This window comes from Diabrotica virgifera, chromosome 10 (genome assembly GCF_917563875.1).
Source record: "Diabrotica virgifera virgifera chromosome 10, PGI_DIABVI_V3a".
Taxonomy (NCBI): Eukaryota; Metazoa; Arthropoda; class Insecta; order Coleoptera; family Chrysomelidae; genus Diabrotica; species Diabrotica virgifera.
Genome location: NC_065452.1, coordinates 116,449,885 through 116,477,432, shown reverse-complemented (window position 1 = coordinate 116,477,432; position 27,548 = coordinate 116,449,885). Strand labels below are relative to the sequence as shown.

The 27,548-nt window shown below is 32.7% G+C and overlaps 1 protein-coding gene across 1 annotated transcript in view; it reads left to right on the top strand.

Annotated features, from left to right (window-relative positions):
• The first annotated feature begins 204 nt into the window (after positions 1 to 204).
• The window catches only part of LOC114336926 (mid1-interacting protein 1-like), a 108,321-nt gene continuing 80,977 nt past the window's right edge, over positions 205 to 27,548 (top strand). Inside the window, exon 1 of the mRNA XM_028287313.2 lies at positions 205 to 435. Within this exon, the coding sequence (XP_028143114.1) occupies positions 362 to 435 (74 nt within the window). The 5' untranslated portion in view covers positions 205 to 361. The remainder of the gene's footprint in view (positions 436 to 27,548) is intronic.

Sequence of the window (27,548 nt, the reverse complement as noted above, 5' to 3'; positions counted from 1 at the left end):
ATGTTGTTACAGATCGATATTCTGTAACCTTGCGAGATATCTAGAAATTTATGAGATATGACAACTGTGCGTAGTGTTTGGAAGCGCGTCCATCGCACCTGTCTAAGCATCGAGGCGCATGAGTTGGAAAAGAGAGCGCACATGACACAAAATCAAGGCTCCTGATTCGTCGGTGTGCGTCAGACGACTAGGTATCGTCATCGACATATAAAATTAAAAGAGAACAGAACATTCAGAATTTGTAAGTCACACTCAGGGATTGGGTGTTTCTTTAATCTCTCGCTGCAAGGTTGTTTTCACTGACCAACGTACGAGTTTTTGTTATATTTGTTCGCGCAGTTTAAATAATTTAAAGGACCCAATGTTGAGTGAAAATCAGAATCTAGCCATGAACGGTTACCTAGAAAGTATATCCACCAACTTAGAAAATAGCAGGTATGTTTTTGTTTATATATAGTTACTCATTTTGAATTATTTGCTGCATTAGTGAAAGTCATAAATTCTTTTAACTGACATTAGAATTTAGAACATTGGGACCCTAACCTCCAAGCAAAAATCCTTCATAGAATTTACCTTCAGATGAAATCTAGTCACTACTCTATCATTTTTATTTAAAAATCCAAATGACTAACCTACCTCTGATGTAACCGAGATAACATAATATTTCATTAATTAATTTATAAAAAATAGGGATTATTTCTCTAATTTCTCTGAAATTACCGGCTTATAGGTCGATAAAATCACGTGTGGGCTTGCACCAATAGCAGCTCACCAATTGGGCCTTAACAGAATCGTATGATTCTGAGGAACAACCTTTTAGCCTAATTTTTTAATGATTCCTTGTTTACTATTGAATTATTTTTATTGTTTGGTCTATATTTAGCTTCATGACAACCATCTGAATCGTTTTAGATTCCAGATAACCTTTCATTTTGACGTTTCCTGTACCATTTCTGTAAATATTATATACGCTAAACAAACAACATACTAACTTTATTTCCACTGTCATTCTTTGCTTCTTCATTGGTAAAGGGTAGCTTTATGTGTTTAGAACAGTTACATATTAATCATTCAGGGCGAAACTGTTCCTCCAAGGAGCATTTTAAAATGCATAATTTCCCCGAAAATCTGCACCAAAAGTAAAATGTTAATAGTATCAAGTATCAGTCATTTACCACTATATTGTGGTAATCGCAACTTGGTTAGAATTCCCATCATGTGGTATTTCTGTCTATCTATTTCTGTGTTATCTATTTTATTGGATCCATCAAATCTGCTCACTTTATTTACTGTTAGATTGTTATACCTCTGTAATCAAATGAGTTCTAGTATGACATTATTTTTTCATCAGTTTAGTTTAACCGTTGTCTTTTTACGCCCCTTTGTAGCATTGTTTTTAAACTGTTTTTGTAGTATCTCGAGTTATTCATCTTTTTTTTAATACCACGTATAGTTTGTTTCCTTATTTATAACTTGTTCGTTCAACAGTTCATAAGTACATAATTATTTAATATGAATATCTCTTTTTGAAAATTAATTTATGTTGTTTGCCAGAAATACCTATCAACTTATTTTTTTCTTAGATTTTGTAGTTGTTTCTTGACAGTTTCAATTATTATGTACAGGCTATGTTCTGCCCTCTTACATTTCCTCGAGTTCAAACATAACGAACACATCATAGGTACTTATCATAATTTTTCGTATCTTTGATTTTTCTTAATGTACCATGTCCTTTCAGAAAGTTGGTTATCATCATAGCCATCTTAATTTTATTCACTGCCACCCGAAATAGTATGCTTGTATCAATCTCGCAAGTTCTTCAACCACGAACTCTTTCTTAGTCCTGGACACTCCTGGACTGCGTTTTCCTTGCAACCCAACATTGGGACTCTGATTACATATGTCCGAAGTACTCCAGTTTTCGCTTCTTGATCATTCTCATATACTCAGTAGACTTGAGACGTTATAGTGTTGTGGAGTTTCCTATCTTTGATTATCTGTTGAAGTTCTCCCATCCCAACACTCAACACGTCTAGTTGTCTTCATGTCTACTTACTGTACTGTTTACACTTTTATGAATTATTCCCATTATCTAGTCTTGTTTGTCTTAAATGTCTATTCGTCATTTTTGATATTATCTGGCTGATAAGGTTGATGTCAAATTTTCTCAGAACTATTCTATTCATTGGCACACGACATAGAGAATAGAGCAAGTACGGTGCAGGATACGATCAGGCTATTAGACAAGAGTTAAAATATTTGACAGCAGGAAATATCAGGACATTGAACAAAAAACCAATTACAGTAAAGTGTATATTTTTAAAGACACCTATTGATTAGGCAGTAGAAACGCAGGATAAATGCAGGCATGTATATTATAGAAAAAAATTAGACTTTTATAATAATTTAAAAACGAATACATTCGAGTTAAAAAGCAGCTAAAGTTATTCTACATGAGAAACAGATGTTTAGGTGATCGAGAGTAACAAGATATCCGTGAAGATTTTGTTTTTGGGGGAAAGATGTCATGCATTATGGATGTTAGTTGTGAAATAATAAACTTACAAATAAATTGAAATTTAATAACTGTTTTGGTATATTTAATCAATCTTCATGCAATATTTTACTCTCCAATACCCGTCAATTCTGAAAAAAAATGTATTGTTATTTCTAATAAATAACTAACGAACGTGGTCATTATTGTAGAACATAATACTCATTATCATTGCCTTTATGCTTATTAAGTGTCAGCTTTCCCCAATAATTACGTTTCTGCAAAAGTTTCTATCTTTGGTTATACCAATATTAATCCCTTCACATACATGTCTTGCCTAAGCGTTTCTCACCAGGTCTTCTTTGGTCTTCCTCTCCTAATTCTTCCTTCTTCAAGTTTCATGTTCTATCGAAGGTTGGAAATCATCATGGCAATGCGGACCCTGTTGACTGCCGCTCTAAATAGCTCTGCACTACTGCATTCCCTCAAGTTCTTAAGCCAGCATATTCTTGGTCTTCCCACATTTCGCTTTCCTCGAATTTCTCCTTGCATAAGTTTTAATAATGAGTATTTTTCCTCTCTCATCGCATTACTTAAATTTCCGTCTGATAGTTTATATTATTTTCGCATCATCTCCTATCCATCTAGTTATTTGCACGTTTGGCATTCCTTAAATCCATGATAGTCGTAGGATTTTCTTGTAACACCAAAATTCAAAGGCAGCCAACTTATTCAGATGCACTTGTTTTAGTGTCCACGTTTCCAAGCCATAAAGAAGAGTAGAGTTTATGGATGATGCACGTGCTATTTCAATACATGTTTATATTATATACGTGTATTATATTATATATTACATACGTGTGCTTAGTGTTGGAAAATTCTTGAGAATGAAAAATCGGAGAATATTCTCGAGAATATTCTCAAGAATATTCTCGATATGGAGAACTTTCTGAGAATGAACCCCATGACGAACTTAGGAATATTGTTAAAGATGAAAAATAGGGTATTAAAAATCATGAAATTATATACAAAATTATGAGATGAAACAACAGTGTTATTTGTATATAAAAAATACAAAAACAACAGAAAACACAAAATTTCTTTGATAAAAAAATTAAATTGAAAAAAAAATGAAGGCTTCAGATTCAGAATCTATTTCTATCATTAATTCATCCTGGTCATCTACATTCTGCATTTCAATGTACTGATGAGAAGTTGTGGGATTTTGTTTTTCACGATTGGCCAGCTCAGTCATGGATTGGTCTACTTAAACAATTTTAAATTGTGAGCAATAAAAGTTACCTTACGAGCCCGTTCAGCAGTAAGCCGGTTTCTTTTAGAGGAGTGGTTTAAAAAACCATAAGTATTGAAACTTCTTTCAGTAGCTGCATTGGATGAAGGCATGCTTAATATATCAACTGCTATTTTAGTTAATTTTGTTCCGAAATATGTACCTTTTCACCATATGATTGGGTCTAGGTTTTCAATTTATCTTACAACGTATGGTTTTCCAAAAAATCCCTCCTTAGACCGATAAAGTGCCAAATCTGCCATTAATTCAGCCGACTCATCAACATGATTTAAGGTTGCTAAATTATCTACAAACTCAGTTTCCTCAACTTGTTCTCTGCTTAAATGAACACCATTCTAAATACATTCGGAAAAATAAAAGATTACCCATGAACGATCACATCAATAACTTATTTTGTATTAGCTGTGTTTTTCTATAAATAACAAACGTTTGTTATAGAAAAAGACAGAAAATTCAAAATAAGTGATTGATATGATCGTTCATGGGTAATCTTTCATTTTTCCGACTGTATATGCAAGTTAATATTGCACCAAAACAATAAATATTGACACTGTAAACACCCTTGCTAGTGGTTCATAGGATTGACAAAAGCAATATACCTACATATTTTTTAAATTATAATAATTTGACCCGTATCTAGTTTTTATTTTTGTTTCGGTTTTTGAAAATATAGAAAATTTTTGCCGAGAATATTCTCCAGAGAATTTTCTGGCCGACAATATTCTCGAGAATATTCTTGTCTCGAGAATATTCTCTTGAGAATATTTTCCTCTTACATCACGACGTGTGCTATTTCTTTGGTTTGGTCTACATTTGATGTTATCAGTATTTATATCCATACTCTTAAAGTATAGTACCTTCAATAATCAATTGGATGTTTGCATCGCCTCATTTAGTCATGACAGCATTCATTAAGGCGTTACATTACGTTCTGTAAATCATTATTGTTATCCATCATTCTTACTGTATCATCTGCAAAACATAGTTATTCTTCCAGAAACTTACATCTTACCCAGTAATTGTTCGTAATAGGTGATTATTACTTCGACATGTGCTCCTTCATTTCTCTCTGAGTTCTCCCAATATATTCATTCTTAATTTTATCCTTTTCTGTCATCATATTGCCCTTAAAGTGTCATAGATTACTTTCACATTAAATTTATCAGGGTCTCTCACACCTGTCACTAATACTATTTGTTGGTTCGTCACACATAATACCATTCATTTCTTATTGAAAACTCATCATAGCACCCCTCGAGACACTGTATCATACGCTTTATCTTCATGGATGAATAACATATACACAAGCGCTTGTGTCTTTATTCCCGTATTTTTTCATTACCTGCATTGTAATTAAGGTTGTACATGTTGTGAGTTTGCATAAATCTGAGTGATTTTCGGATATTTCGATTTCCTCACTTATCTGTCTATCAATAATTACTCTTTCCCATATTTTCATGGTGTCACTAAGTAGTTTTATAGTCCTGTAGTGGGCCCATAGTTGAAAAGAATACTTTGTTTTGACGTTTTTGTACACAGGTACTAAGGTCCTGCTTCTCTATTCATCGGGAATTTGTCTCATTTCCATAATTTAGTCAATTTTTTCAGTCCGTCCATTCAACTTACGTTTTCTTTTATTGTCATAAAATAATCTATTTGAGAAGGATAATTTCTTTTGTATTAGCCCACATGTGCCCACATAGTAGTTGATGCAAATGTGTCAAACCAAAAGAGGATATGAAGACATGGAGGAGTAGGTTTTGGAACTAAAAATGACGTTAGATGTGCTTTTCAAATTGACTAAAGCTGGCCACTCACGATATTGCGGTGTCATTCAATTTTGTCGAATTCGACTAAATTTCGTTCATTTCGACTAAAATGAATGCAACAAAATCGTCCAATTTGACCACAGACAGACTGGCCTGTCTGCTGCAGTACTGCAGAATTGATAATCTTCGACAATCTTTTCGAACGACACCGCAGTATCGTGAGTGCTCGGCTTAAAATGCGAATCTTCTACATACAGACACGGAAAAGCGAGTATCACCAAAACTACGATTCAGTTTTTCTTGACTTAAAGTTTAATATCTTAAATATCCTAACCTCATTGCATAAATTGTTAATTTTCTCTATTATCTCTTTCTGTTAGTACCTAATCAATACTCATTAAAGCTATTTATATTATGTAGATAGTTTTATTTTGTACTTCTTCCGTATTCCTGATTTTAACCAGCTGTTGATACTCTTGCTAATTATGCTGTTTGAAAAGCTTGTTTGTATATATTTTATTGCCATTTTTATGTCCACCTGTTGCTCGGTCTGTTTTTAAGTTTACTTTTTAATGTTACTGTTAGGTTGGATTTTAATTATCTAAAATTTTAGATTTTTATCGTGTGGCGCCTCCTCTTACTGTATTGTAATAAATGCTGTATTAATTAAATATTTTTTTTTTTTCAAAATTGCACGTTCATACCCAAAAATTTTAGAATTCATGAATTGTTTCATGAATTTTTTACCTGACAAAGGCTTTCGATCGCATCCAAGTCGAAGACGTCTTACATTTACTGTATAGAAGAAACATACCAAATCAATATTATACAAACCATCAAAAACATCTATTTTCATAATGAATACAGGCAAAGATAAATGGAAAACTATCGCAGTTTATACCAGTACAAAGCGGAGTCAGACAAGGTGACTCATTACGCCCACTGCTCTTTAATATAATAATGGACTAAATAATAGAAGCAGTACGTAAAGGTCATGGTTACAGAATGGGGAACAAAGAAATCAAAATATTATGTTATGCAGACGATGCCGCAATAATCGCCGAGACAGAAGACGATCTCCAAATATTAACACACATCTTCAATGCAACAGCCAATAAATACAATATGATAATATCAGCAGAAAAAACCAAATGTATGACAACATCTAAATACCCACTACGATGTAAAATCGAAATTGATGGGAAAATAATAACGCAGGAAGCAAGCTTTAGATATCTGGGAATATATATAACCAGTTACGGAGATATTGAAGAGGAAGTACGACAACAATGCTTAAAAGCAAGTAAAGCGGCGGGATCCCTTAATGACACAATCTGGAAGAACAAACACCTAAGACAAGACACAAAAGCAAGAATCTATAAAGCAGCAATTAGACCTATATTGACATACACGGCGGACACAAGACCTGACACATCTAAAACGAGACGATTACTAGAAACAACAGAGATGAAAATACTCCGACGAATATCAGGAAAAAGTCTGTTGCGATAGGGAGAGAAGCGAAAACATAAGAAGATCATGCAATGTAGAAAACATGGATGGGTGACAAAACGGAAACAGGTGTGGAATGAACACATTAAGTAGAATGGCAGAGGATAGGATAGTACGAATAGCACGAGATAAGTCACCAAATGAACGAAGAGGTATTGGCAGACCAAGAAAAAGATGGTGCGATAACTTAAACAATTTAGGAGGCTAATATTGAAGAAGAAACAGGCTTTAAAGCCTACATACAAGCAGGAAGAAGAAGAAGATGAATTTTTTTACCAAACTTTTTTTAAGGAGGTGCTCACGCTAGCGCCTGTTCTTTCGCTCTATAAGTTAGCTAGCACGCTTGCGCCTGTTCTTGTGGGTTGTATGGTAGTATGGGATCCTAGGTATGCAAACCTGACCTTACTCACTAAATGCCTTTATCTCCTACGACATACTCAGGACTACTCTTGTCAGCTGTAACTTCGAGTATGTCTCTTTTGTTTCTGTTCTATTCATTTTCTTTTGTTCTTTTAGTTCCGCCTATTTTGTAACATCGTCTCATTCTACTTTCTTGTTTATAATTTCTTGATAGTCTTTACCGTTGTGTGAAAGTATTCTTTGCTAGCTATAGCTTTCTTTATTATGTTTTCTGATGTGATACTTTGTATTATTTTTACTAACTATTCCCTTTCCTGGCTGAATTGACTGGCAAAAACGGAATATTCTACGTCATCCTGCATTCATTACGCATTGATCATCATTTGACTTTTTATTTTTATAAGTGGAGGTCCTAAAAGACCCATGTCACTCAAAAATTGTGCGAAATAAAAGTTGGTAAACTTGCAGTTGATCCAGGGCTCTATGTTGGAGATGAGCGTCTTTGTCCAATTTGCTTTAGTCGTTCCTTCGGACCACTGTCGTATACTATTTTCTGCTTTTCTCCCTGATCTTCCTTATATACCCCCTTCTCTTATTGTACATATTCATCCTGTCCTTTACCATTAACTGGGTTGGTAATCAATTAGTACCATTAACTCCTGCTATCACTGCTGCTAGTGGTTTCTTTTGCGTCCTTATCATAATTTCCATGTACTGTTTTTAATACTTCCTCGCAGACTGGGACCACATATAGAACTGTAGAGTGTACTATTTCTAAATACATCTTTGTGAACTTAGCCCCCCTAGATTTGTGAAAATAAATCTAAACAAATGTATTCTGGTGTCTCTTCTAATGTGGTTTGTTTTAGTTCCACTTTGTCCTGAGAAAGAAATAGGTTTATTGCCCCCTCCCATCCTTTCTTTTCCTTCAATTTATAAGACATTTTCATCTTTATTATTTTTATGATGTCTTTTACTAAACTTTATGTATGTATTATATTATATTGTTGTATAATTTTTATGGGAAAAATTTAGAAAATAAATTTATATCAAAGACCAAGAGATCATAGATTTTCATCGCCCTGTATATGACCAAAAATAGTAAATATTATAATTTAGTTTTAGTTTAGTTTTTGAAAAAGTGAGAAGTCGGTGTAAAGTAGTGAATTTGGCCTTTGCGAGCAGAATCGTGTTGAAACGAAATCATTGACCGAGTTGAGAACTTAATTTTCCTTGTGTCCGAGGAGATTCCTGTTTCTATCTAGAACGAGCACAAGATATCGAGCAGAGAGAAAACTGAGTAGATAATTCGAGTGAGTCCTGTTTGTTTGTTTGTGAAGCAGTTTGGACGAGAAGGACCTTTCGCAACATCCTAAGAGCCTAACAATATATGTTGACTAACCTTCGCTTCCACATTTTCATTGGTCTATGCTCTATATACACTCTTTTTCTAAATTCATTTAATTTCTACAATAATTGCGTCATACTCCTTTAATACAAATTGTACTAAATGGGTATTTCATTGTGTCCTCCGAAATTCATTATCTTAAATTTTATTTCTTTTTTTTTGTTGTGACAAAATAAATAATTATCTAAGAAAATACGCTACTTATAAATTATGTAAAAGGCGTATTTAATTGCCAAGTAAACAGTTCGCAGTTAACAATTTTTTTAGTAAAAACAATAAAATGATTTAAAAAAACTTTTTACTATAATTGGGTGGTTTGTTTATCACTTTTGTTTTAGTAACCTTAGAATTTTTTCTGTTTGTTTTTTAAACTTTTATAAGTTTCTTATTCTCGTATAACGGGAAACCGTCAGAGGCAGAGGGAGTACAGCTAGTCAAATATACGGTGATACTTGGCGATATAGGCCGATGTCAGATTATGCGTTTTGACCGGATACGGTGGAGACGCATCCGTTTCCAACGCAACCGGACCGACCTGTCACACTATGGGTTTAGCCTGGTGCAGTTAGTAAGCGCGTAAGGCCGATGTCAGATTATGCGTTTTGACCGGATGCGTTTCCGCCGCATCCGGTGAAAACGCATAGTGTGACAGATCGGTCCGGTTGTAATGGAAACGGATGCGTTTTGAGTCATCGGTACGCGCTTACAAACTGCACCAGACTAAACGCATAGTGTGACAGGTCGGTTCGGTTGCGTTGGAAACGGATGCGTTTCCGCCGCATCCGGTTAAAACGCATAATGTGGCATCGGCCTAACGATGTCTCAAAACGCATCCGTTTCCAACGCAACCGGACCGATCTGTCACACTATGCGTTTTGACCGGATGCGGCGGAAACGCATCCGGTCAAAACGCATAATCTGACATCGGCCTTAGTCCACTTGCAGAGAAAACTAAGTGGGGACATGGGCGCCCATATAAAAATTTTCAGGGGGGGCCAAACGTGAAGATGTTGCACAATTTTGTATTCTTTGGATGACGATATATACCTAGTTTAAAGCACTCGAAAGGCTAGGGGGGCCACGGCCCCCATGGGTATGGGCGCCCATGAGTGGGGTCTCATTCGGTGAACAGTATTTCTGTTGACTGCGCATCGTCGGTGGAGCCTAATATCAATACGGCCAAGTATCAACATATATTCGACAAACTGTAGATACATTCTTGAGATTATTTTCGTTTGTTACTTTTTTCTTCCAGGCGGGGCAAAGAAACAATACCTACCAGATTTTTGCAGTTGGATCCATCTCAATGAAACTTGTTGCATTCGATTCGTAAGAGCCTTAGAAAACTTCGTGAATTAAAGTGATGATGTATCAAATTACCTATCGAATTTCCATAAAACCCCAGGAGACGGGGCCCATCCTGGGCACCAGGTGCCTCGAAGGCCATCGTCGTCATGATATTGGTGTTCAGCAAGCTAAAAATCCCCGAGTAGTAATATTGAACTCATTTACATCGATTATTATTGATTATCGATTAGCACTTCTAAATGCATTTTCCTTGTTCAATAATGCAATCTTCAAGTCGTCATCATCACTTTAGTGGACAAAGTTTCCTGGGGCTCTTACAAATCGAATGTAAGTTGTGTAAATTTCTTTGAAATGCATCCAACTGTAAAATTTTGGTAGGTTTTGGGCTTTTTACTGCTTCACTCTCTCGCCTGTTACTATCATATGAAATAATCATAATCTTAAACCTTGAGTCACGAAACCATTGACAGACATTTAAAAAACAGTCTCGGTTTTTGGCGAAATACAGTATAGTCAAGGTAGGCCCGAACATTATTAGATTACATGACTATTTGCACTACTCACTACTTTCACAGCCTTCATATTATCTTTTTTAAGTTATTAAAGGTGTTAAGGTATTAAAAGGTATTAGGAAGGTATTAAAAAGAACAATAATTAATAACCTATAAAAAGCAGTATATAAAATGGAATTTTTACTACTATCTTGATTGTTATTAACGCTATTTGAAGGTCAGCCTTATTTTTTTATTCCTATTGACTCTCTGGTTTCCGTTTCTTTACCTATGCATCACCATAATTGGTTCTACAATCTTCTGTGGATCTAGGTCTTCTCGTAGAGAAGTCACTACTCCCATCGATTCCTAGCAACTTTCCTCCATGTTTTGATCCTTAGAATCTTAAGGTCTTTTTCCAGATCATAAATCCATCTTCTACGCGGTAATCCTTTACTTCTGCCGTCCTTTGGGTTTGAGACTGTCAGTTCCTTCGTGTACTCATTATTTGACATCCTAGCAATGTGTCCAGCTTATCTCAGTCTCTGTACCTTAATAAATTTCACAATATCTGGATCTGTGTATAGCTGGTATAATTCAAAGTTATATCTTCGACAGATTCGACACCATAGACCATTTTCATTTCTCAGTATTTCAAAACCATGGAGAGCTCTGTTTGCTATTGCTATGAGTGTTTTTACTTCAGCGATCCAAGATAAGTGAATTTTTTGACTTACTCAGAGGTGTAGTTGTTAATTTGGATTCTCTGTTGAACATTTTGAGGATTTTTAGCTACCAACATATATTTGGTTTTTTGTTCATTTACTAATTCACTTATTGCGTTTGTAAACTTTGTAAAACATTGCACTACGTATCTCCATAGTTCTGCCCACTACAAAGATATCATCAGCAAATGCGATAATTTGTGTAAATCTATTAAATATGGTTCCGTTCTATCCAATATTTATTTCAGTTTTCTCCTTGAATTCTAATGTTCGAGCTTATTTATACACGTTTTGCATTCTTAATTTTGTCAATTTAACTAATAGACAAGACGAAAACGGCGGGTCCGTTGGGAAAAATATTCCCATGATATTTTTTTGCATAATCACATTCGTGAGACATCCCAGAATAAGGTTCAAGAAGTCGCCCACGTGAAAAGTGGTTCAATTTTTTTTTAACAATTTTTTTTAATCAAATTGCAAAAATCAATATTTTTGACTCGAACATTTTTTTTGTAGATTTTTTGGACCATTCTGGATAAAAAAGTCTCTTATAATATTTCTCTGAAGTTGATCGTTTTCGAGTTACAAGCAATTTAAAATTGAAATAAAAAAATATGAAAAAAAATTTTTTAAGAAACGCTTTTCTTTAGTTACGAGTGACTAAAATTAAAAATATAAAAAAATCAACTAAAAAGCAAAAAATAAAAAATATTGAAAAAATCTAACACATTCGTCAAAGAAAAGCGCGTTCTTCATCGAATAAACGGTTTTCGCCCCACGCTTTTCTTTAACGAATGTGTTAGATTTTTTAAATTTTTTTTATTTTTTGCTTTTTAGTTGATTATTTTATAATATTTTTAATTTTAGTCACTCGTAAATAAAGAAAAGCGTTTCTTAAAAAAATTTTTTCATATTTTTTTATTTTTTAGTTTTTAGTCTTACACTTTTCAAACATTAAAATATATCGTCATGTTTATTAAAATATGTATAAAGCATATGATGTACTAACATGAAAAGTAGTCGGAGTCGGCAAAAAATTTGAACCTTTATTGTTTATTTATGAAGCATAACGTAAACAATTAACGTAAAAAGTGAAATTATGTATAGTTCATATCATTAGTTACAATCCGCAAAACTTTCAAGTTTTTACATTGTAAAAAACAGGAGAATTTAAGCATTTTCCATTAAAATCGTTTTTTTATTTAAACAATTAAAAAACATAAAAACATTTTTTTTATTGATTATTCGTGTATTGTTCCCGCGAATGCATATGTCTGCAAATTTTCATTCATTTGCATTGGAGAAAAGGCAGTCAAATTAACGTCTAAAAATTTGACGCAAACTATTGAACTAAATAAAAGCGTTTAAAAAACGAAAAATGGCGATTTTCAAGGCTTAATAACTCGGTTAAAAGTTATTATTATGAAACTCAGAAAGATCCTGAAAAAATTTTTGTCATTATTTTATTACTAAGCTGTTATTTTTAAGTAATAATAATGAGCGCCATGCACGAGGTATACGCCCGTAAATGTGAGTGCAAGTAAGATGCATAATTGGACTGCCGGAGTGGCATCTCTCTCGCACTCAGCATTTACGGCCGGTTACCACGTGCATGGCGCTCAATATTATTACTGAAAAATAACAGCTTAGTAATAAAATAATGACAAAAATTTCTTCAGGATCTTGTAGGGGGGGCATTAAACTTTGATTTAGTCGCTTTCTGACTTTCATGATAATAACTTTTAACTGAGTTATTAAGCCTTGAAAATCGACATTTTTCGTTTTTTTTTTCAATTTTAAATTGCTTATAACTCGAAAATGATGAACTTTAGAGAAAAATTATAAGAGACCTTTTTTATCCAGAATGGTCCAAAAAACCTACAAAAAAATTTTCCGGGCAAAAAATACTGATTTTTGCAATTTGATTAAAAAAAAATTTGGCCCACTTTTCAAGTGGGCGACTTCTTGAACCTTACTCTGGGATGTCTCACGAATGTAATTATGCAAAAAAATCTCATGGGAATATTTTTCCCAACGAACCCGCCGTTTTCGTCTTGTCTATAACTTAAATGGGGTCTCGAAGTCTGCCATTGCATTGTATAGCGCAGTAGTTATTTTAAGACTACTATAGGCTGCTTTGAAGTTGACAAAAAGATGATGTGTATCTATATTACATTCTAGTGACTTTATGTGTATATTATGTAGTTTACTTTATGACAGTGAATCTGCATTGGTAATGTCCAATAATATCCTTTGTTAAAGGGCACTTTTCTCAAAAAGTATGTTGCCGAATATTTTATTCACAGATACTAACAGAGTAATGTTGTATAGTTCTTGCAATCAAATTCACCACTCTTTTTATGCAGCGGACATACTATCTCCGTCGGTTTAGACGGCCCAGTTGGCTGGGGCGCAGTCGATAGACAAGTTTAGTGAATTTGTGATAGAGGTTCGAGCCTCAGCCAGGTCATTTGAAATTAATAAAAAGGCCAATGCCGTAGTATAAAACTCAATAGAGTCTACGACTTGGTCTGGAATAAACTGAAGTCTAATCGGCCTATGGAGGAGCGGTACGGCAAGGGATAAGGGCTTGCGGCTTGGTGATACTCCTCCATAGATCCCTTATCCTCCATAGATCCCTTGATATATATATACATATAATATCCCCTTTAGCCACTCCTCTGGTATCAATTCATTTTGCCATAAGTAGTATCAGTTTATGGATTTCTACCAAAAGATGCTCGTCGATTCCTAGGGCTTTATTATGTTTAAGTTTTTGGATGGCATCGACTTTGACACTTCTTCTCTTGTTGGTGCTTTAATGTGCAATTGCTGGTTGATTTTCTGTTTTAGCCTTCTTCAACATAGTCTAAATTGAGGTGATAGCTGAAATGTTGTTTCCATCTATTAAGAATTGAGTTTACATCATGTAGAGTTTCATCGTTAATATCTATACATACAACTTTTTTTTTCTCTCTACCTATTCGGTTATACCTATTTACAGGACATATTTCCCCCTATTACAGTATGTATTAATACTTTTTTATATTTATATCTTGCTCTAATGTTGTGATTGGCATTTATGGTCCGTACATTATAAATACCGTTGCACGTCATTGCACGTAAGTCAGAGCATTTGTAATTGAGCACTTTGACATTGTTTCCCAATTACAAAAAATTCGTGAATTCATTTTAAATCAAATATATCACATAATTATTGCGGAAGTGGATTATACAACAAAGCAAATTAATATTCAATATAAATAAATAAAAACAGAAATAGAAAACAAGAAGTTAAGTTATAATCTTACGTTAAAGTAAATAATAAAAACAATAAATATACTAAAACAAATACTTATAGTAACTAATAAAAACAAATCTGAAATGTCAATACAGGAACTGTAAAATAAGTGTTACCAATGTATGCCAAAATGTCACCTTTGTTCGATCGCAGTTAGAGTGTAATCCGAACAAGTTATAAAAATGTTTTCTTTATATTTCACTTATATAAATTAAACGAAACAAGTTAGGGTATGTTTCTTTAAATTTACATTAATAGAAATATTCAAATATTATTTCTACGCGTATATAATCAAATATGTCTGGTGGTTGTAGTTCCAGTGTTCTTGGCTAAACGATTCTAAAAAAAAGAAGAGATCAACGACTGAAATATTTCGTGCTGACTCATGTGATGTCATTTGTTATGACGCGGATGACGTGCATCAGTATTTATAATGTACGGACTATATGTTAATCTTTACGAAACAACATAAATTATTTTCTTCATTTACTATTTGTAATAGTTTTTACGCAATTTAGTAACTTCCAGGGTTAAGAATCACGTTAGTAATGAATATTTATAGGATATTTTTTGGTAATTTTTTACTTCTGCATGAAAATTAAGATAGAGGCTCGGTTTTCTAAATTCAATTAGTGTTATACTCCGTCGAAAGAGGTTTTAGCTTTCTCTAGAATAGTATCCGGTTAAAATTTAATAGCATATTTCATTAATTGTTGTTTTAACTGTTTCATTATAATCAGTGACATCTATTTTATATTCTGCTTTTATTTGAGAAGTTCGTACTGCAATAATTAGAAACAGTTTTGCGATAAAGAAGGTACCATGAAGTACCCAATTTTTTATTATTATTAAACAGATGTATAAGAGGTGGTCCCAATACTACTTTCATAGCACATGTGAATATATAGACCAGGGCATTTAGCACAAAATAAATCGATTTTTAAATGCCGCACCTAGAGACCTGCAACTTTTTGCATTGTGTTCTGGATGATGTCAGGAAAAAGTGTACTATAGAAAAATGGGTGGAAAGGCATGGTTGCATTTTAAAGTGCATAATAAACATCCAAAAGTGCATAAACATGTTAATAAGTGTATTAAGGACCTGATTTTGTTATTCGGGGGTTTTTGGGATGGCTGAAGATGAATACGCCATCAGAACCGACCATTGGAGCAACTGGTGCCTAGACTTCACTGCTAAGGCACGTCGCGCGTTGTTTGAAGTTTCGAGAGTTTTTGGCACTAAATTGATGCAAACCGATTACTTAGGGAGTTTTTGGGGTCGCTGAACAAGAATACGCTATCAAAACCGACCCCCGGTGCACTTAGCAGTGACCTTGGGCACCAGGTAGTCCAGGGGTCGGTTCTGATGGATTATTCGTTTTCAACAACCCCAAAAACGCCCCGAGTAATCTATTTGCATCAATTTAATTCCAAAAACACTCGAAACTCCAGAAGATGACGTGTTTTAGCAGTGACACTGAACACCAGGTGCTCTGGGAGTCGATTCTGATGACGTATTCGTGTTCAGCGACTTCAAAAGGCTCCAAGTAATCTGTTTGTAGTACCAATAGTTTGTTGTAACCCAATTTAGTGCCGATAACTTTCAAACCTTCATATGAGGTGCCTTAGCGGTGACCTTGGGCACAAGGTGCACCAGAGGTCGATTCTGATTTTTGGATGCATTTGATGCACTTTAAAACGTAATTATACATTTCCACTCAGTTTTATTTAGTAGACTTTTTTTCTCACATCATTCTGAACACAATACAAAAAGTTGCAAGTCTCTAGGTGCTGTCTTTAAAAATCGACTTATTCCTGTGTTTTTAGTGCTAAATACCCTGGTCGATTATCGTACTTATTCTATTAGTTTTGCGTATTCTATTAGTGTAAGTAGCAGATCCATTTAGATTTTCACTTGTTAGCGTTCTTGTTTTCTGACCAGGATTTGGACCAACGATCCACTAATAATACACAGTAAAGTGAATGCGTTTAGTCCTCATGGCCCGCTTGGCTATCTGAACGCGTAGAATACATCGAAGATTAATTAATCCCACCTAAATAATATTATTAACCTTGCATGGACACAATTTTTCAAACCTACGGTAAATTTTAGAGGCTTCTACATATTTACGTTGCTATTGCCCCAGGACTTATTTTTTGTCAAGGGAACCCCAAGCCTTGGCGTATTTCGAAATGTCTACTACACAAATTAGCATACTTCAAATTTATGATTAAAATTATTTTGAATGTTAATAATTTACTCGTCAAAATAATCAGGATCTTCATTAAGATCTTGCAAAATACAAATACAAATAAATTGAAATGTATGCTGAAACAAAAAGAACTTTTTTTATACCAAAAAACTTTATTTATAATATTATTTATATTTCTTTGTTATTATGATATTTATATATTATAAGTGATATGTCAACTATATACTATTGTGATAATAGAAAAATAATAAAGATTTGATGATAAAGATAAAAAGAAAACAAGCTGCAACTGCAAAAAAGAAACATCGGATAACAGGGTTGGCAAAAACCAAGGTTAAAAAACAGGTTTTTTGGTTTATACCAGGTTTATTGGGTGCAAAGCATTATAAGTCTAAATCCTTTAAAAATTAATAAACTATTTTAAAAAATAATAGTAATAAACAATGAAAAAATGATTGACAACTTTTACTTTTATTTACACACACAAAAAAAAATAATATAACAAGAAAACATCTTCAAAGTAATAATATTCAAAATAACTAAGTTCCAAAATACAAAAATAGAATGTATTATCTTCATTTTTTCATTTGCGGCAGATGCATTAAAAAATTTAAACAAGAACGCCAGTTTGGAGGCTTTTGCTGTACCCAACATGTTTCGAAGTTTCGACTTCACTAGCCCAAAGCAAGAAAAAATTCTTTCAATGACTGCCGAAGACTCTTGGACGGTGTGAAGTTGTTTAATAACATTAATGATGTTAGTATTAATATTGTTGTGGCTTTTCCACCACTCAATCGGTGTCACTTTTGAATCAATAAAAAACCACGTTTTTTTTCTTAAAACAAACAGTTGGTTTAAACCAGGGTTTCAAGCATTTTGTTTTAAACCTGCCAACCCTGCCGGATAACATTTACATACTTGGCAATATGAAACGAGGAGAACTAAGTTCACGTTTATAAACAATAAAGATGCATTTGATTCTATAAGTAGAAAAATAATGTAGTCAATGATGGAAACTTTGTAACACCTCGAAACCTTATAAAAACAGTATATTATCTCACACATAATAGAATCGCTGGGGTTGTACTTCTTCTTCTCCTTTAAGTGCCGTCTCTCAATCGGAGGATGGATATCATCATCACTATCTTGACTCTATTTACCGATGCTCTAAAGAGTTATGTTCAACTGCATTCAAACCAGACCCTTAAATTTTTCAATCCTGACACTCTCCTTTTTTCCATACTCGTTCCTCTTCTTATCTTTCCCTGTATTATCAATCTCAACATTTCATATCGCTATCCCCTCATTACGTATCCGAGATATTGTAACTTTCTTATTTTTATTTTATTTATTATTCGTATTCTTTGTCAATTTCTCGCAATACTTCCGTTTTCGTTTTCTAATGTCCATTTAATACGTACATGTTATTCTAAGCAAAAGGCCACACGGGCGATAATTTACGGCGCCGTAAGAGCAGTAAACCCATTGGTTGACCAACTCCTCCACCAATTTTAGATGAAATAGGAGTTAGTCAACCAATGCCTCGTCAGGTTAACTGCTCTTACGATGCCGTAAATTATCGCCCGTGTGGCCTTAGCCTAAGCATCCTTCTGTAACACCAAATTTCAAATGACTGTAGCTTATTTATATGTTCTTGCTTCAGTGTCTAGCTTTCAAGTCCATATTGTAGTATCGAAAATACGTAACATCTTAGAGCTCTTCCTCTAAGTTCTAAGACATAATACATTCCTGCCCAGAGCCGGATTTAAGACAGTGGGGGCCCCTGGGCAGAATTGGTGTGGGGGCCCTACCTCCTACCATTAAAAAAATGTTGATCTACTTTTATAAAATGTAATTTTAAATAATAAATAAGGGTCCAGCCTGTCCCCCTTAAATCCGGTCCTATCCCTGCCTAACTCCTATTCTAATTTCAATTTTTGAACTGAGTTCGTTATCTATTAACATTTGTGCTCTTTGATTCCAGTAAAGGTTTGTTATTATTCTTAAGTTCCTTTTTTCTATGATTTTTGTCTTTAGAATTTGGACTAATTTTTCATCATTTTGTCAAATGCTTTTTCAAAATCAGCCTAAAATAAATACACATCCACATTCATATCTAATATATATGCATGTTTGAGCTATCAGCATAAGCAAATAACGCCTATCTGGTTCCTAGTCCGTTTCTGAGCCCAAACTGAGTCTGTTCCTTCTTCAGTTTTTTTATTTACACGACCATGTATTATTTTCAAAAATAATTTGAGAACATAACTTTTTAATGATATTATTCTTAGCGTTTAGCGTCTACAGCGTTTTACTATAATGTCTAAGGTTTCAAAATTTATGCAGTTTAAGCTTTCTAAACTGTGATTTGGTCTGAACCCACTAGTTTGCTTTTTCTGGTGTTTTAATGCAATTTTAATTTCCTCTTTTAATCCATTAAAACCGCACCATCTTCTTCTGCTTCCATTTGTTGTGTTTTGTTGTCTTTTAATAACTAACTCATTAATGTACCTATTCATCAATCTCCCATTCTAGCAGTTTCCCATTTACATTTTTCAATATTTCCGGTTTTCTTTTTATATTGTTGTGAGTTTAATTCTTTAATTTTTTGTGTGTTATCTTTGTTTTTTCTCATATTCTTCTATTTTTGCGCATTATTATTTTAATCATTCTTCTTTTCCCTGCTTAATTTTGTATTTTATGTGTTTATTCAGTTGTTTGGACTTCTGATTATATCTTTGCTTTTATTTAACGTCTTTCTTCCATTAAATCTAAAATTTTCTCCATCATCCATTGTTTTTTTGTATCTGATTGGTGTCAGAAATTCTTTTTGACTTATAGCGATACGCTTTAATTACTATTTTTGCTAATTTTATTTTTTAATAACTTTTCTAAAAACGGTCATATAAATTCACATTTAATATACAAAAAAGATGCTAAGAAGTTTTACGAAACCATAATATGTTTTTGGTGTGTTCAGTTTAACAAACTGAATTCCCCATAAATTAATTACCTTATCAGACCTTATGTCAACTTCTTAAAATACAGAAAGGTTCTCAACTTTTAAAACGCATATGTTAGTAATTTATTGCCTTTCTAGTCATAGTATAACACCTCAAGCATCATGACAGAATAGAGTATTGTGGTCTCGCAGTATCATCACAGCGGACGAATGATTCAGACACACCCTCGCTAAAAACCCTTACGAGATAATAAACGAAGCACGCTTGTTTATCCAAAATAAATAAATATATTACTGTTCATTGTTTACACTTATTTTTAATTGATTCCGTAACCTACCATCGGAACAGACTTTTATCTGTCTTTATTAATAGTCATTTTATATCCGTTTCAGTATTTCGCAGAATTTGTTCTTTAACCTTTATTAATCGATTGTTGATTTCATCTGCCAGGCGTTGTCTTATGAGTGGGTTCCTTAATTTACTTTCATCGATTTGTGTTTCCTTTTTTATTATTCTCATTTTGAGCCTAATTTTGGTCACTACCGCGTTAGGTACAATTTTTCTTGAAAGCATCAGGCTTAATCGTGGCTAATTAAAAATATTGATTTCCGTAGCCTTAAATTTTTTCATTCGTTAGCAGCCAGCGCTGATATTGATTATTGAAACCCTATACATATTTAATAATTATTTTTGTATGAGTTTCCAGAACATTTCAGTCATAACAATCTTACGAACAGAAAAACACTTTAGTAATATCTTTAATCGTATTAAAAATTCACTTAGGAACTGTTACCTAATATTATATAATACCCAATACACATGGTTGTTTCATAATAGATACAGTTTTTAAATATTTTTCTTTCTAGCATAACCTTCTTTATTTACAGAAAACTAATACTAGACCAGGCTATTTAATAATAATAATAATAAGACGTTTATTGTTCCAAAAAATATATAAATTTCAAAAAAAACATAGATTTGAAATGTGGCAGGAATAGTGCGTTTAGGAACAATTTATATAGGTTTGTGGCAGGAACAATTTAGCGCTTAAAATACCGTAATAAATCGATTTTTAAAATACAACACCCAGAGACTTGCAACTTTTTGCATTGTGTTCAGAATGACGCCAGAAAAAAAGTCTAGTATACAAAAATGGGTGAAAATGCATAATTGCCTTTTTAAAGTGCATAACATGCATACAAAAGTGCATCACAATCACAAAATAAATGTATTGAGGGCCACTGAAAACGAATCAGAACCGACACCCGATGCACCTGGTGCTCCGGGTTACTGCTAAAATACACGTCATCTGGAGTTTCGAGGGGTTTCAGCACTAAATTGATGCAAACAGATTATAGCGACACGTTTCGTTTATTATTTTTTTAATTGCTAATTTCAAATATTAACTTTCTTTTCTAAACGAAAATAATATGGGTCATTTAAAATTCACATGTATTTCGCTCCTAAAATACAAAACCAGATTGTATAAAATTAATGTTTTTTTCTGAGAAACAAATTCCCCATTAAATAGTTACCTTATCAGACCTTATGTCAATAAATCACTTTTTAAATGCATTCGAAGACGCTTCTTAAAACTACAGAAGTGTTTTCAGCTTTTAAAACACCAGATAAAGGGCCAGCCTCTTTATGTCGATAAATTAGTCTTCAACGTAAAACCACAGTCATGTGTTTTTTAGTTCAGCCACATCAGTCAATACACAACCCCAGCAGGCATCGGTCGGTCAAACAACCCTCGCTGGGCCCAAACAATAACAAACCCTCTTACGAGATATAAGCACGCCTTTTTTAGATATAAATAAATATATTACTGTTCGTTGTTTTACACTTATTTTAATTTAAGTTAATTGTTTCCGTTAACCACCAACGGAACATTGGTGATCCCAAGATTACTCGGGGGTTTTTGGGATGACTTAATACAAATACGTCATCAGAAGCGACACCCGGAGCACCTGGTACCCAAGGTCACTGCTGGCTGAGGCACGTCATCTGGAGTTTCGTGGGTTCTCGGTACTAGTTTGATACGAACGGATTACTCGGGGGTTCTTGGGATTGCGGAACACGAATATGACATCAAAACCGACCGTCGGAGCACCTGGTGCTCAGGGTGACTGATATGCACGTCATCTTCTGGAATTTTAAGTGTTTTCAGTTTTTGGAGGTCGGTTCTGATGGCGTGTTCATGTTCAGCAATCCCAAAAACCTCACAAGTAATATATTTGCATCAATTTATTGACGGAAAGCCTCGAAAGCCGAAAATCCGCCGAGTAATCGGTTTGTATCAATTTAATGTCGAAACCCCTCGAAACTCCAGAAGATGACGTGCCTCAGCAGTGACTCTGAACACCAGGTGCTTCTAGGACCCGTTCTGATTACGTATTTAAAAGTCGATGTATTTTTTGCTCAAAATGCCCTGGTCTATACAGTAATACTTAGTGGCAAGTAAAATAGGTACTTAATGTACCACTGCATAGTTTTCCTTTATTCTAATAAGCTGTAAAGGAATCGTAAATAAAATTGATGGTAATTGGGGAACATCCATAAACTACATCGTAAACCTTTGGACTTTTTATTACCCTCCAACCCCTTCGTCGTAAAGCGTCGTTTACAATCGAGGTCCTCATTCATCTCGACGTCGCATTTGCAACTCATGATCCCCCTTTTCAGTGACTTTTTTAAATTCAATGTTATTTCTGGATTTTTTATTAAAATTAATTGTAAAACTTTATTTACGAATGTATCGTATCAAAAAAAAGTTAATTTAATAAACAATAATAATTATGACCACAGTATTTAGTGAAGAACATAAGGGCGGAGGTAAATTCCTCACCAACCAGTAAAAAGATATAATCCGACAGGTATTTTCCTCATCAAATTTAAAGGTTCCTATTAATCCGGTAGGTATTTTCCTCACCAACTCACTCAGGTAATAAAATAAAAATATAGATTTAATTTAAGAATGTCAATTATGAAAGCATCCGAAATCCGAATAAAAGACATTAATTTCCTTACATTATAATAATAGTTTATTTATAATATAGATAATAGGCAAGACGTATAAATTATTATTTAATATTTATTATAATAAGACAGACACTTTACAAAATCCATTCTAGTCATTTGATCAGACTGATATCTTAAATAAATTTACTACATTTTTCAACTTAAGTTTAACTTGTTTATTCTTTGATAGGTTTTGCAATATGCAAACTTTAAATTTTAACATACGTATCTACCTGAAATTCTTTAATTTTTTCGAAGGAAATATAGTATATGGATGGATGCGTATTACAAAACGATAAATTAAAATGCGAATGAAAAGATTCGCAAGCATTCGTAATACGAATAACAGAAGAATTTGCCCCTGTCCACAAAAATGAGGAGAATATGGCATTTTCGTCTATATAAGTTTCAACTAAATAATCAACATATCTATCTTAAATTTCATTTCCTGGTTTGCATGACATTAAATCAAATACAAAACAATCTGATACGTCTTCTGGTTTTATATGTAAGGCCAAAAGTATGTTTGAGCCACTTGCCTCTTTCTGAATCATTTTTATATTCTGATATTAAATCAAGAGACCAAGACATTTCTATAGGTACCAAGCTTAGTGTAGGTGAAATTTACAAACATGTATTTCAGTGTTCGGACACATTTCAATGATTGCATTCCTTTTCAAAATCTTCAAAAATTTTACTAGCATTAAACTCAATTTTGAGAGCTTTAAAAATTTCTGATTTTAACAAATAAAAAATATTGTTGTAAATTTCTGTTTTTTTGTTTGGCAGTAAACAGTATAATAAAGAAATGTAGTGCCCATTAATTAGCCCATGAATAATGAATAATTGCAATGTGCCATCCATATAATAAAATTCAATGTGGCTAATACTCTTATATTTGTTTCACAACTAAATACAATTATCCTACTTTTGACACAGTTTAAAAAGAGAAAATTTTCCCTCTTGGTTGTTTTTTGAGCACACCCTGTCACAAATTCTTGAACCTCATCAATATTGGAAGGAAGTCGACCAGGCATCATTTTTTGTCGATAATTATATATTTTTTCTTATGTAACTGACAACAATCGTAGTAATTGTTTCAGACAAATTAGCTGCAAGTGCTTGGCGTATAATTTTTGCTGCTTTTTCAATTCTCTTCGGCTTTACGTTTACAATAGTTAGAAACAATTTTTAGATTTAACTTCTGACAATCTGGTTCCTGATTATGTTGTCGGCTACTTCTAGATATTGTAAAAGTTGCACCAATAGTAAAAAATTTCGCACTACAAGTTGTTTTATCCTCCAGAACACTTCTTCACTTTTTAAAACTTTCACCTTATAAAAAATAAAATTTTCAAATACCAATACCGCGTAAGGTTTACCGCGATCACTTTCTATTAAACATGCCATTTTTGTCAAAATTCCAATTGTGACTAAAAATAAAATACTATAATTAATTAATTAATTAATTATTATAATTATAGGTACCTACTGTAATTTAATAGTAGATAAATAATTCAATTGAATGCCTTTTAGTAAAATCTACCTGAAATAACTGAAATAACCATTTTGGTCTTGGTGAGGAAAATACCTGTGGGATTATGATATACCCTTATAAACGCAGGCAAAAGATTATTTTGGTGAGGAAATTACACCCGCCGGAACATAATACCAACGAATATGTTGATAATACTTAATAAAATAGGCAATATAGTACATATCAATTAATAATTTTAAAAGCCTTTTTCTTTTCCCAGCCATTTGCTACTTCATTATCCATATTTTCTACGTCTATCCATTCTACACCGAGAGAGAAAAATTCTTGACATACAGAAAATTTATCAATATTTAAGAAAGATCGACTTGGCATATTGTCTAAGAAATATATCTTTGCATGTAAGATATAATTTTCTAAAATATTTCAAATAAATTTTAATATACCGAAAGAAATATATCTTAAACATGATTTAACTATCACTTTCTTGCAAACTGCAAAGCCATTTTTCAGAAAGAAATTATACTTGTCATAAGAATATATTTTCTTGGCATTACAAAACTCTTCTTTCTGAGCAATAATATTTCTTATTAAGGAATATTGTTATCTTACCATTATTAATTAATGTATTTAATGTTAAGAAATATATTTCGCAGATATAATTGTATATTTAGAATTAAGTTACATTTCTTAAAAATAAAGTGACATTACATACGGCGAAATAAATCATTCTGTTAAGGTAAAATTATTCTTTATTAGATAATAAAAACAGGATATAAAACGTTAGATATTAATACATACAAATAATTTATCCACTCTTAAACCACTGGCTTCTATACAATAATAAAAGGATGGAGAGGTAAATCCAACTTCCTTAATTTTTCCTTCTTTTTGTTAATAGCACTTTGTATATCAGCAATTACCTAAAACAAAACCGTTATGTAGAAAGAGTAAACTTATTTTAATAAAAAACATTTTTATAAGGATATAAGTACATATTTATTTTCACAAAAGGAAATATAAAAAAAACAAATACACTGGCCCACATAACATACACAAAAACTATTAATTTTTTGGTATAAGAACGGTAGGTATCAGTAAAACAGTCTACGATCCAAAAACATTTCTTGGCATTTCAACAAATAATAATCAATCATATTTAGTTCAAACATGGCTTTATTTATCCTACCATCTTTGTTAATTTTGTAATTTTGTTCTTTTTGTATATGAAATATTAATTATTTATCTGTGTAATAAATTAATATTAAGTCACACAATAGACATTGTTTAGCTAAAACAAGAAGAAAAATACAACCAATGTAAAACATTGAAGCAGACATAATATTGTAATTTTATTTAGTTATATAATCTAAAAGAGACAGCAAACCTAATCATTAAGAGATTTTATTACAGGAAAGTATTATTAGTTTACATCTTAAGTTATTTTATACTTATTAACTAAATTTCTTAACCGTTAAGATGTTTCTTTTAGACTAACTAATATTTCTTTATGACAAATAAAGCACACGCCATGTTTGATATAACGTTGAATTGTAGGATTGTATATTACAAGACGATACATTCAAGAAACATATTATAAAAGTCTAAGTTTTTCAACCTAATAAAAATATTTTTAAAATAAAATATTTTTAAAAGATTTTTAACTGAAAAACTTATTGGACCATTTTCCTGGTATATTAAATAGTATACATTTTTATTTTAAACATAGTATAGTTTATACTTAAGTATACACATTTTTATAAAGGAACTTACCTGTATACAGTACAACTAATATTTCTTTATGACAAATAAAGCACACGCCATGTTTGATATAACGTTGAATTGTAGGATTGTATATTAGAAGACGATACATTCAAAAAACATATTATAGTTTATACATAAGTATACAGATTTTTATAAAGGAACTTACCTGTATACAGTGGTACCATTTATGGAAGCCCCTAGTTGGTTAATACCTCCTTTCAATATTGTCCTGAAGTTTTATATTATATTATTCTCTCCGAATGGAAGTCGAAACGTCAATAAAATCATTTTTCAAGTTAAATTGTAGCTTATTTCCCAGTTGGAATAAGATCCTTTCTTTCAGAGTTGTCCATCATTATAGATATCTAAAATGCATATATACCTATTATGTTTCTTTTAGAACTACATATTCGGATATGCAACAATATTGTTATTACATCTTACCTAAATTAATCAATTTACTTTTAATAATTGATGGATTCGACCGTTACTTGATGGAAGTTCATTTTATCTCACAATAAAACACTGAAAAACGTTTGTTTTCTATACTTCCACAAAATTTATTACAACTATGTTATTACTACAGCTGTTTCGGCAAAGTGCCTTTCTCAAGTGATATATTTTACAATGGGTTTGCCTTTTTAAGTCTTTAACTGAAGAGATTGAGGAGTGGGGAGCTGTTTGTCTCGAGTTGGTCATTCAGAATTATATCTGTATTTTTCAATTTATTAATTTCCATTGATTCTAAAAGTGATAGCTTAAGGCCTTTATTTTGAATATGTAGAATTTGAAACTCTTCACTGAAAGAATGATTATGATCTAGAAGGTGAAGTGCGTATGTAGAAGTGTCTGTTTTTCTATTGTTGAAAGCCCTTTTGTGTTCTGCTATCCGTTTGTCAAAAGTTCTGCCAGTTGTTCTGCCAGAAAATTCAAAATCAATACTAAATCCAACAGAACAGAAATACCTTAATATTATGAACCCACAACCCCCTAAATTATACTCTTTTATTAAACTACACAAACCTGACCACCCAATAAGACCTGTAGTTTCTTTTTATACAGCTCCGTCATATAAACTTTCAAAAAAACTGTCAGATATTATTACAGAATACACTAAATTTTCACCTAAATTCACCGTAAAAATACACTAGAACTAGTTAATAAAATACAACATTTTCAATTACCCAACAACTCCAGACTAATTTCATTTGACGTAAAAAATCTTTTTCCTAGTGTTCCTCCTACAGAAACTTTTGTTTTAGTTAAAAACCTTTTAGAACATAATAGTACAAATCCGATCATTGCATCTGAAATTTTACACCTTCTTGAAATTTGCATAAATCAAGACTATTTTGAACTCAATAATCAAATTTACACAAACAACAGTGCAGGACTTATTATGGGTAATCCTC